This window comes from Pyxicephalus adspersus, chromosome 3 (genome assembly GCF_032062135.1).
Source record: "Pyxicephalus adspersus chromosome 3, UCB_Pads_2.0, whole genome shotgun sequence".
Lineage (NCBI taxonomy): Eukaryota > Metazoa > Chordata > Amphibia > Anura > Pyxicephalidae > Pyxicephalus > Pyxicephalus adspersus.
Window position 1 is genome coordinate 149,504,681 of NC_092860.1, and position 13,315 is coordinate 149,517,995.

General features: G+C 39.1%; 1 protein-coding gene across 4 annotated transcripts in view; it reads left to right on the forward strand.

Moving 5' to 3' along the window:
* Nucleotides 1-13,315, forward strand: part of SLC4A11 (solute carrier family 4 member 11) — a 118,500-nt gene that overhangs the window by 90,136 nt on the left and 15,049 nt on the right. For all 4 annotated transcript variants that reach the window (XM_072406662.1, XM_072406666.1, XM_072406665.1 and 1 more), the window contains 4 exons: nt 858-983; nt 5,202-5,315; nt 8,391-8,523; nt 10,684-10,757. In XM_072406662.1, the coding sequence (XP_072262763.1) occupies nt 858-983; nt 5,202-5,315; nt 8,391-8,523; nt 10,684-10,757 (447 nt within the window). The remainder of the gene's footprint in view (nt 1-857; nt 984-5,201; nt 5,316-8,390; nt 8,524-10,683; nt 10,758-13,315) is intronic.

Consider the following 13,315-nt stretch of genomic DNA (forward strand, 5'->3'; position numbering starts at 1 on the left):
GAACCAACTAGATATGTGCGTGCCATTTTGCAGCATCGGACACCTATATTTTTAGGAGAATGTTACATGATCATTATATGTACGTATGTAAATTGTCAGTCATTGGATACCTTTTGTAAGTGCAAATACCACCAAAGGTGCATTCTTCGGAGTGCTCTGTAAACCCGACTCCCCACGGCCAGACTTGCATGAATGATAGAGTAATCCAAACTAATGCATTGGCCTGATTTATTAAAGCTCTCCAAGGCTGGGAAGGATACACTTTCATCAGCAAAGCTGGGTGATCCAGCAAACCTGGAACGGATTTCTTTAACATCATTTGTTATTTGCTAGCAAATGTTTTGAATCTTGGACCAGATCCATTCCAGGTTTGCTGGATCACTCAGCTTCACTGATAAAAGTGTTTCTTTCTTACTTCTCTGTGGCCTAAAAGAGCCCTCACATTGGACAAGGTGAATGTAGGTGTACAAGGCAGGGTTCTCCTCAGGCACTTTTAGTTGGGCGCACCACCCTGCACTTTTCAGCACCCACCCGGCTGTTTTTGGGTGTTTACCAAAGAGTTTGGTCACAATACAGGGGCTGCCACCCACCTAAAATTTCTTCCCACCTGGCTTAAAAAAATTTCTGGGTTGAGCACTGCAAGGCATGAATCCAAAGTCCTGGAAATATAAGTTAGTAACCTAGTGAAAATGGAATCAGATGGGCATATAGTAAAAGTAAAATGTGCATTGTAAGAATTCCAACACTTAGTAAGAACTTTTAAATTCACTTTAAGTATGTTATTTCAATGCATGGGAAGCAGTGATCCTTGTTTGACCCATTAACCACACTCGATATTAATCTCTTGTTCCCGACAGGTATTATCGGCAATAACAAGGCCATCGGAAAGTACATCACAACTATGATTTTCTTGTACTTTGCATGCGTGCTGCCCTCAATCGCCTTTGGCTCTTTGAATGATGAAAACACTAAAGGGGTGATTGGTAAGATTTTCTTTGAAGATCATTTGTTTTGCAACTATCAACTTGGAAGAGGATAACCAGGTGGGTAGCAGCGCAGTGGCGTAAGATAGCAGCGCTACTTACTTATCAGCCAATGAGACTAGTGGCTGAACAAACCTCTTTGGCAATAACATTGCTAAAAATAAACCTACGGCTGACTTCTTGTCTGGGTTCTGAGCCGCTCCTTCCTAGTCCAGGTAGTGGATAGCGTAGCCTTTACCGTTGTTAAGGTTGACATCAATAATTTGAGTACCTTGCTAAAAGAATTCTTACAGTATTTGATAACTATTAACTGCCCAAGTCACTAAGACCATATGGTAAGGTTCATGAACTGTTACAAAGTTGTCTCAAATCCAGGCAAGCAGAGAAGCCATATTTTTGGATTTGTAGATGAAAAATGAATGTTTGCTTGGCCACGGGTCTTGAGGTTGTTGAGTGAGTCTCACTGCTGCTTCTTCCCCAACAGTGCAGATCCCTCCATCATTAAGGAGTCATGGAGCCTTCCATTTCTTAGTGCTGGAGGGATCGGCGTTCAACTTTTCTTTCTGGGACAAAGGGTTGAATGGGATTCTGGGGGGAAAATGTACATCACCATCCATCATTCATATTCATTTCAATTCACGATTTATCGTTCATATATATTCTCTATTCTAAACAGAGGTAGTTAAATGATTACAGACTTCAGGAGCCAGTCAGTGATTTATAGGAGTCAGCAGGGAATTTTAGGGAGCTAGAAAAAATACATTATATGAGCAAAATTTGCAGACACCTAACATCACACTTACTATATTGCCATAAATTGGTTTCAAATTATTGATCTGGGGTGTACTGTGAAGAGTACTGTTAATGCCACAGCATGCAAAGACATTTTAGACTATGGCATACTCCTATGACTTTGATATCAAGATCGGGGAAGATTTTCTTTTCTGTTCTAGCATCATTCAGACAGACTTGTGCCAAATCTGTAAAGAAATCATTAGTTTTGCAAATCATTAGTATAGTGAAGCATAGAAGTGGGGAGAGGTGTGAGGGACTCCATATTAATGCCAATAGTTTTGAAATGGATTGCCCAACAAGCTTGTTTAGTTTTAATGGTCAGTTGTCCAAAACTTTTGTCGTTGTACTGTACATACATACATACATGTGTCAATAATGCTTTTCAAAGATATGTAGGAGCCAAATATTTGTACTGTAAATACAATGCCTACCTGGCTTAAGATATTTCAAAATATACAAAATTATACAAACCAGAGACACGTTTTGTCTATTGCAATTAGCAAGTTTTAATTTTCCTGTTCTAGGTGGAATAAAATCTAATTTGCCTGCCACCTTTTTTTTAGAGGTTCAGGAACAATTTTGCTACTATGATAGGCTTTATTTTTGGGAGACTTTTGGCAGACAGTCATGTGGTCAGAAACCACTATCTAGTAAGTTGATCTCTGATTATTTGATTGGAATCACTTGGAATCACTCATATCATGCTTTTCAGGTGCAACAGCCTGCTCTTCTATTACCTAGTAATGGATGAACACCAATAGGATCCAAAGTTTTTCTACTGGTCAATCCAGCCTTCATGGACTACAGTCCATTTGCCTATCAATATCAAATATACTGTATATAAGCAGAGGTTAGTAGGCTTTGTTGGGCATCCCATTCCAAGACGGTAAAGGTTTTCAACGAGACTTTGAAGTAAGTCTTGGCTTGCAATTGACATCCGATGTTGTTCTTTTGAGGTGAGGTCAGGCCACCACATTCTTGCTTGCCATACACCATCCTGGGACAGAAATAAAACCTTCCCAAAATTTTAGTACAATGGTTTCACATGTCTTTGTATGCAGTACTATTAACTGGATGTACCAATATTTGTCAGGGCTGTTCACATATTTGGCCAAATCTGTAGGTGCCATATGGTGTAGGTGGGTCTTCATGCAGAAATTTATGGTCGGTATGCAAGTAAAGGTCACAAGCAGAAACCAATTTCCATTTTCTTTAGTGCAAACGCCATTTATCCTCTCCGGTCAGGGAATTTAAATGTGTATTATGTTCTTAAATTGTTCTAGCTGTTGATCCCATTTTTGTGTTATTATAAAACTTCAAACACACGAGGATTTGACTTTGGAATATATAGCTTCTATTGCTGTATATTAATATATATCAGTACTGTAAAGTCAATTTAGGCAGTTTTATTCATAGCTCATATCTCTCTTCTACAGTCTATAGAAGTGATTATTTTGTGAATTCAATTCCCAGCCACGTGACTGCATTTTGGGGCACCGTACATTGCTTTATTATCATTTCATTTTTATATCAAAATTTTCCGACCGTCCAGGGATTGAAATTGTATTAGAAGCTGCATAGCAGTCGCTTTACCCAACCACTTTTAATCAAAGGGCTTCATTTATAAATCCAGAGGAGAGGAACAATAGAACTGGTGACCATAGCAACCTATAAAGTTTTTCATTTCATTTTAAGCCGCACAAAGAAATTAATAGTTGTAATCTGGTTGGTTGTTGCTGGAAACATGTTCTCATTTCACATTTTATTCTCCAGACTTCTATGTCTTGCTCATATATGGTGGACTTATTTAGGTTTATTTTTGGAAGACCTGTCAATTTTGATATATCTTTGTTCTTCATCAGTGCTTTTTGCAAACAATAGGCTAAATTTCCAAACCTTCCTTCTCTGCCTGAAATTGGTTTATATACTCCATTTAACAGTAGAGACCAGGAGACCGGAGTACCAGGCCAGTGAGGAGAGAAGCTGTATGAAATCTCCTGCTGAGTAGAGTTTAACCAATCATTAATGCTTCTACGAGAAGAAGATGCATCAAAAGTGACAGGTCCTCTTTCCATACATTGAACAGTGTGCTATGTCTTATATATATTGTGCAGTAATGTGTGTCAGCTATGTCTTTTTGTGGTTGCGTCACTGTACATCACATATATAACTAAAACAATGAAAACACAACAATGATAACACTCCCAATGGATGGCATAGAGCCTCCTTTTAGAGTTCTATGTTTGATAGATCTGTTTCAATCCCATTATGTTTGTCATCATCCATTCCAAAGTCTTGGTGTCCTGGCTGTACGTTAGATGGACAAAGGGTGTTCATTAAAAAAAATGAATTGGCTAAACTATAATGGTGCTCACATGCAGTAAAACAGTCTTTGCATGGTCCTTCCTAATATTCATGAGACCCCCTACCTAATATACCAGGTATGTGTGAATGGATAGACTGCATTGTCAGTGATATCACTGGTCTGTAGTGATTGGATAGGCTGCATTCTCAGTGATGTCACTGGTCTCTAGTGATTGGATAGGCTGCATTCTCAGTGATGTCACTGGTCTCTGGTGATTGGATAAGCCTGCATTCTCAGTGATGTCACCGGTCTGTAGTTATTGGATAGACTGCATTCTCAGTGATGTCACGGGTCTCTAGTGAATGGATAGGCTGCATTCTCAGTGATGTCACTGGTCTCTGGTGATTGGATAGGCTCCCTTCTCAGTGATGTCACCAGTCTGTAGTGATTGGATAGACTGCATTCTCAGTGATGTCACGGGTCTCTAATGAATGGATAGGCTGCATTCTCAGTGATGTCACTGGTTTGTAGTGAGTGGATAGGCTGCATTCTCAGTGATGTCACTGGTCTGTAGTGAGTGGGTAGGCTGCATTGTTAGGAAGATCTCTGGACTGTAGTGAAAATATAGGCTTCTATCTGAAGGATTTTACTGGACTTCAGGGAATAAATTGGGTGAATCATTGGTGATGTTACTAGTCTGTAGTGAATGCATAGGCTGCGGACTCTGTGATGTATCTGATCTCTAGGTCATGGATATGCTATATAATTAATTATGTCACTGGTTTCAGATAAATAGGCTGCATTCTTAGTGATGTCACTGATTTCTGGTACATGGATAGTTTGCATTCTCATGAATGTTAGTTTGCTCCACAAAATGTCCATCTTCACTGAATGTAATTCTAGTGCATTCTAAAAGTAAATTCCTTTTTTTCTTTTGCATGTAAAGACTCAAAAGCACTCCCGACCAGTTATATATTTTATGTGAAAAAAATTGTATTTGTAAACAATTATTTATCGCAGAGAGATCATGCTCTGGCAAAAATCAGTTTATTTATTTACACTTTGTAAACAGGTTTAGATGACCTTAATGGCATTTACAACATTGACTCTCGTTACAGATGTGCAGAAGACGATTGTTGGACAGTGTATTGGGGGTGTTATTTACGCCCTCTTTTCTGGACAGCCTCTGGTTGTGTTATTGACAACGGCTCCCCTGGCTTTATACATTAATGGTATGTATACAAATAACCAACTTCCTGCTCTGATGTATGAAAGGTCATAACACATACTTTGGATTTTTATGGCATTGCACTCTTTACAAATTGAAATTTTAGCTAGGATATGTCATGAGACTTTTTTTTTTCTCCTAGCAGAAATGCTGCAGTACTTTTATTTTCCCTGGTGCTCTGTAGTGGCAGAGCTGAGTAACAGCCACACCTCTCTTTGCAAGACACACATGTTTATATTGCAGAGGAGGGAGGGGGTATCCCTGGCCAGGCCTGCGGCACAAATTGCTGAGTAAGATCTAACTATTGTTACTGTTGGACTTCGTAGTCATATTTAAATCCCTTTTAAAACAAAATTTAAGGATTTTAGTACTGGGTCTGCCTGACTTCATACTTTCATTTGTGCCTTAAAGTGCCTTTTCAGCTTAAACTTTTTTTAAGGTATAGACCGATGTGGAAAGCTTAAAAAAAACCTGTTCCAGGTCAGTGACTCAGAACGTATTAAAACAGCTCAGCTGCAAGTGAACTTGCATTTTTTTAGAAAGGAAGACAAATTTGGCATCCAACATATTTCCCTGGTGACACATTTACTGTAAAAGAAGTGTTTTTGTGCATAAAGTAATTTGTTTAATTCTGTGGCAGTTAAATTCCAGCAGCAGAACAGAATGTGAACGTATTTGTCTATGTAGAGGAGGCTGCGGAGCATTTCATTACAACTCTGCCCCTCTGATCAGAGCGCCAGCTGCGCCTCTGCTTCATCTAATCATTCTGAGAGCGAGGACTGGAATTGGAAGAGATAGTGGAACGAGAGAATGTGTTAGGAGAATTTGAGCAGCGATAGACTGTCAAGATAAAGATGTTCTCTGTTCTCTTGGATTGACGTTACCAAACCATTCTTCTCAAAATAAACCTCTCATGTGACAGTGAGAACTCTACCTGTCTTACACCTGCTTGAGTTGTTGGGAAAACCAACCGAAGGTTCTAAATCAAAATGCAAGAATAATTAACAAAAATAAACAGTACCTTCACTTGTATTATGATCATTCATCGTCCGTGGATCTGCAGTGACGGATCCATGAACGGCGTCGGATGAGTGCTGTACACACGCCAGATTCTCGTCCGATACCAGCTTTGAGATGATTATCGGACTAGAATCATCTGACGTGTGTATGTAGCCAAACTTTTACGTTGTATGTGTTGTTTTTGTAAAAATTCAATTCACGCAACAAAAGGAAAACAAGAGCTTAGTGAGACATTATTTTAAACATAAAAATAAAAATAAAAGGAGCTAAAACCAAAAGATTAGGGGGTGGGGGTTGGTTGGTCTACCATTATTATCTGCAAGGTGGATATACATCTAGAACCACACATTGTTCTTTGTTTCCTGATGTGGGTTATTTGTACAAATCCAACTCTTCAAAAATAATCCCACACTGTCTGGGTTTGTTGGAAGTTCTCCACTCTTGTCTTCTGCCCGGGCTTCCTTCATAATGGAGACCTCATGCATTTTAAGCAGCCACATTTTGATGGGAGGCACAGTAGTAGATTTCCAAAACCTAGGAATTAGAGATTTGGTTAGTGATGCTTTATATGGTTTCAATTACATTTTAGAAAAGTGCAATAGACATGCTTCTGGGGTAGCCACTAATGGGAATCCTAGGATTTTTGCCCCATATCAAGCACTTCTTTCCAGTAAAGCTGAATTGTGGGACACTCCCACCATTTGTGGATCATTGTATCTCTGTTGTTCCCAGACATCTATGAACCTTGTCTGGTGTGGCGTACCACCACCATAAGTTTCCTGGATGCAATGACATGCATCTTTCCATTGGGTATCCGAAAAAGACCTGCCCAGAGGAGCCTCCCAGTATACCTAGGTGTTCCTATAGAGCAGTGGTCCCCAACCCCCGGGATGCAGACTGGTGCTGGTCCCTGGCTGGTAAATTGGGGCCGCGAATGACAGGAGGCAAGAGTGCCGGCAGCGGTAGCATAGACGGCCTTTCCTACACTGCTCTGAAGCTAGTGACAGTGTCAAAGCAAAAGCACAACCAGTGGGAGCGCAGGCGGCTTTCCTCCCACCTCTTACACAGGAGCTGCTGAAAATGGCAGAGCAATGTATGTAAGACTTAACACTTCTCTGCCACCTGACAGCACATCAGCTCTCTTACACTACTCTGCTATTCTCGGCTAGTGTGCTGACAGGAGACCGAGCTGCTGAGAATAGCGGAGTAGTGTAAGCTGTACATATACCGGGCCAAATTTCTATTCTACGTTACCGGGCCCTGCTGTCAGAAAGGTTGGGGAGCACTGCTATAGAGCGTACATCATTTAGAAACGTATACAAAAGGAAAGTTGTATGTTTCAACGGGATGCCTGCCAGACTAAGTTTATCAAAGGGGGACAGAGGGGTTCATGTCAGATTACTAAATAGGACCATCAAGGTAAGGCTGTCCCCTCCTGTAGCAAGTCTGCCAACCTTTTCTATTTAACAACCTGCCCTCCTGGAGAGGAGGCCTACTTTTTTCTGGGCCAATTCCAAATCAAAGGATTGTGGTCATAATCCTTCTAAATATTCATTATGGAGAGAATGGAGACTGGGTATAGTGAATATATTTTTATTAGGTTCCTCTAGATCAGTGTTTCTCAACCAGGGTTCCTCCAGAGATTGCTAGGAGTTCCTTGAGCAGTTTGCGACTCTCAGGTCAGTTTAATTGACACCAATGATCTTTTTGGCCGTCTGTAAGGGTGACATTATTCCCCATGGCCAGCAATATAAGATATAAATATTTCCTAAAGACCACCACAATAATATACTGTGAGCTGTGTATATAGTAATTATCAGGGGTTCCCTAAGACCTGAAAGTTATTACAAGGGTCCCCATATGGTAAAAATTTGAGAAACACTGTATGAGATATAAGAGACTGGAAGATGATTTGACCAAAAGTGAAATGTTATTTTGGCTTCGTTTGGCATGTAATAGGTAGGCAGTTTTCTTTTGTAGATTGTGAAATGCTTATTATATAAATATGCGTGCTTTTGATCACGGACAAAGTGTGACCTCTCCTGTCTTCTAATAACAGTTATCCGAGGAATCTGTGACGACTACCAGCTGGACTTTAAGGCTTTCTATGCTTGGACGGGTCTGTGGAACAGCTGCTTCCTCATCTTATATTCTCTCTTCAACTGTAGCCTGCTGATGAAGCTGTTCAAGAGGTAAATCTATTTACACAATGTTCATATAATTATTATACAATAATTATCCTGGAGCTGCACACCTGTTCACCAAGCTGTTTGACATTACCAGATCCACGCCTGAAAGCGTTGCACTTCTTTGCTTGGGGTCAGTTGTGCTGAAGCATGATCCAAATGTGTCAGACGTCACCTAAGCCTCAGCGGCGTGAATATGAGACTTGAGATTGTTATAGACTCTTCAAGAATTCTTGTCCGGCATACCCGCTCCAGCCCTAATTAACTTGGCGAGCACATGCATGTATTAAACAGTCACTGTGTAAAAGGACACTTGGAGGTAGTTTGCCATTAAGTAAATACAAGTTATTAATTATTTGTATTTTTACTTATCTATAGACACACAGCGGCTTCAGAAAGTATTCAGACCCCCTTTATTTTTAAATTCAGTTATGTTGCAGCCTGATGCTACAATCATTTAAATTCTTTTTTTTTCCACATGAATCTACACTCTATACCTCATATTCACAAAGTGAAAACAGAATTTTGGACAATTTTTTTGAATTAATAAAAAGTAAAAAAAAATATATCAAATTTAAATAAATATTAAGACCTTTTACTAGGCAATTACAACCTCAAGTTTTTTGGGGACTTTTTGGTGGCTCAGTGGTTAGCACAGTGGCCTTAGCTGCACCGGGTTGAAATCGCAGGCGTGGCACTATCTGCACGGAGTTTGCAGGTTCTCGCCGTGTTTGTGTGGGGTTTCCTCCGGGTACTCTGGTTTCATTCCACATTCCAAAAACATGCAGTTAAATAAATTAATTGGCTTCCCCAAAATTCAACTTGGACTGTATTAAAAGACATATGACTATGGTAGGGACATTAGATCGTGAGCCGCTTTGAGGGACAGTTAGTGACATGACTGTGGACTTTGTACAGCACCGTGTAATATGTCAGCACTATATAAATACCGTATAATAATAATGTACTAATATTTACTAAGGGAGTCAGGAGAGAAATATTTATATTATTATAAATACTAAATAATATTATTAGTATGATGCAACAAGCTGTGCACATCTGGATTTGTGGATTTCTTCTATTCTTCTTTGCACATCTTGTCAAGCTCAGTCGGGTTAGATGGTGACTGTTTGTGGACAGCGATTTACAGGTCTTACTAGAGATGTTTGATAGGGTTCGAGTCGGAGCTCTGGCCGGGCCATGCTAGGACATTCCCATAGTTGTCCTCAAGCCACTTTTGTGTCCTCTTTTCTGTGTGTTGGGTTTTGCTGAAAAAGAATTTAGCATCAGGCTGCAACATAACAAAATTAAAAGTGAAGGGGGTCCTGTGTATGTATTTATGTATGTGTATATATATATATTCTCATATGAATGAAATAAGCATATGACATAACATAAAGAAACAAACAATAAAGATAGTTTTGTTCCTAATTTTAATTATTCCTAATATAAAAAAAATTCTTATTAACCCCAAGATAATGACCCAATCAAATGCTCAGAATTGAAATGTGAAAAATGAAAAAAAAAAAAACGTAAAACATTCCCTTTAAATACTGTTGAAAACAGGACACATTCATAGATAAAAATCTTGACTCCTATTTACAGTAAAACTAAGTTGTTGTTTTTTTAATGTAAACATTTCTTTGGTTTATAATAGTTGTGCTACTATAAAGGTAGTTAAAGTAAAACCTTGCTTTGCTTGCAGACAGAGGAGTTCTTGTATATTCTTTACAAGCATTAAATGAGTTTTAAAACAAACTCTGTAGGCTGTCTGGAGAACCCGTTTCTTACATTTACGATCAAACAAGTAATCCAAATAAAGTTATTACACTCAGCTCCCTTCCCAGGCTCTGTCTTTATGTTCTAGAAGATTGTCACTTTAAGCTGACTTTTTTCCTTTTCAAGGTCGATAAGAAAAGGAAGTACCTACCGGTCAGAAATTGTGGTTTGTATTGATGTGGGTTTAGAGTTTCATAATATGGTATGTAAGATGTTTGGATCTCAATCCGTTTAGATGTACAAAATAAAAGTCTGAATGAAAATGTTTTGGGAAACCTTAGTATTTTTCATCAGCATAGATTGAACAGAAACATACCTGGACATTAAAGTCCAAACTTCTTTCTCCGTTTTTGTATTTTGTATAATTTTGTGTTTCTTTCTTTTCAGGTCCACGGAGGAAATCATAGCACTTTTTATATCCATAACATTTGTGCTGGATGCACTTAAAGGGATTATAAAAAGTAAGTGACTTTTCCTTTGTATCCTGGTCATCATGTCCCCTTTGATATCTACACCATGGCACACCAGCCTAATGATAGACAGCAGTATTAATAGTCAGAGATAATCACTATTTATAAATGGGGGATTTTAATCTGGGATGATCTTGGTGTCATATTTGGGATGTACTAGAAGTGAGAACTGCGTTGGAAAGAACATTTCTCGGCTGATATTTTATGAGGAGGTGACAGGCGCCGTTTGGGTCACATGAGCTGTTGCTGAGTTTCTACTTTCTATCCTTGTTCTGTTTTGCCTGCTTGCTATTTACACAGCTACAAAATTTCCCATAAGCTGTGTGCGACCTTTTATTAGAAAGTCTGTTTATAAGTCGTGTTGAAGGACTTGGACATTGGTTTTCTACTCTGTAGTGCAGGTCAGGTTATTGACTAAAATGTGATCCTAATATGAATAGCCCTAAATATGTTTTTTAAAGGGGAACGATCTATCTATATATGTATTTATTTATTTTATAACATTCTTTATTTTTATTAGCATTTTACATTGTAAATGGGGTCATTAACCATACAAATTAATTTACCTAATACTACATCAGGAATAGATACATCAGGAAAAAGTTGTGACTACATTAAGACTTAACATATTTAACGCACTAATATTGCCGCATAAACTTTTCAGAAAAATGTGTTAGTACACTTCAGGACACAATGCAATCTCCGGTATGCAAGAAGGCAAGGTACAGAGCATCTCCTTTTAGCCAGACATGAACTAAAAAGCACACAAGTCATACATTATAGATGTCTCCCATACTGAGGGGATTCAACAAATTCCTTCCAATAAAACAATGTACGCTCAAACATTTCATCTTGGTATGAGCATGATCTCATTAACAACATAAAACCACTGTGCCATATATGGAGGGACAGGAGGGCGACTTCCAGTTCAATGGAATACATCATTTTTGCCGCATTTATTAGGTGTCTAAGTTTTATGCAACTTGACGAAGAGGCAGCTATGTTGCAACAAAAAGAAGGCTGGGTTGTCCAGGATTGGAGAATGAGAAAACATTTGTCTACAACAACTTGATTTAAAAAATTCTCTTTGAATTCTCTTTGAATTCTTAAAAGCCAATCTCAACAAACATAGATTACACTGATTACACTATTCCAAAGTATTTGTGTCTTTTTGCCTTAGCATACTTTGCAGCTTTCTGAGCTCACTCAGTCTATCCATAACCTTTGCAGGACGGGTTATAGTAAAGGGTGAACTATTCTAGAAAAATCTGCAGGAATTGATTCTTATATTTTGCCCAGCAAAGCTTTCATCATCCTGTGATTTAGAGGCCATTAAACGTAAAACAAATGACATGATGTGAAATGGCTTTGTTTAACTCTGCGTGTTCACCTGATCTAGACCGGCATTCAGATTTGCCTGCAGTGCACAGCACAAAATAGGAGATGTTTGCTTCTGCGTGGATGACACCGTAGGTCAGACGTTTCCACACCGGTTAGCACATCTCGGCCTCCTGTGTCTCATGGGTGACGAGGGACAGCTGCGGCTCTCAGGAAACTCTATTGAAACATCTGGATCCAGCCAGCGTGAGAGGTCACTACGCACGACACGGGCTCAGTGCTCTAGAACACCTGTTCTCCTCCGCTCTACTTACTGACATTTCCGACAGAGAACAAATAAACCTTCCTGGCTTTTCAACATTCTGCAAAAGATCAAAGGAAGAAGCACGAGAAACATCCTGTTTCCAGTATATGGAGAGCGTAGGCAATACATAGGCACTCGGTCGGGTCACCTGTAACCCTGTTGAGTGATGATCCCATAAACTGCTTTTTTTTTCTAAGGCTTCTGACACCGGGCCCTATATAAATTGTATAATACTCCCTGGGGTACCGGCTCCAGTGAGGAAAAGGTGAAGAAGAAGAGCTAGATGATACAAAATCTCTGATGGACATTTATTACGCTAAGTCAAACAAAACCCTTTAGGGGACTTTTTAGGCTGACAAACAAATACAGTTATCTACACTATCAACATTAAAAATACCGTTTTATTTTCTATGTTAAGAACATTTAAAATCACAGGAAATTCATCCTATATATTTGAACGTATGGATTGCCTAATGTTCTCTATCTCAACGCCGTTCGTGGCAATTCACTTTATCAGGAGGTTTAGAGAATTTACCTTTATATTTACCACCTTCTATATAGCAACATTCTTTGGATCTGGTAAAGATTTTCACCCCAAAATACACTGGAGCCTGAAGGGGTTGCTCTAATCAATTATCATTCACTTGTATCCACAATTCTAATTGTTTGGCAATGTGCTTTAGAGCTTTGACACATTGGTGGTTCTACCCCTGGTGTAGATAACCGAAACACTGATGTACGTTGCAGCCTATTGGAAGATTACCTTGCAATTGCCTAAATCTTACAGGGTTTATTTATATCTGTGTTGCCTTGAAGGGCAGTTTTTATCCTAAATGTGTGCCCAACACTTTTGTCCACAATTGTCAACTAAAAATCATGACTTTCTTGTCAGTGTTCTGTTTTCAAC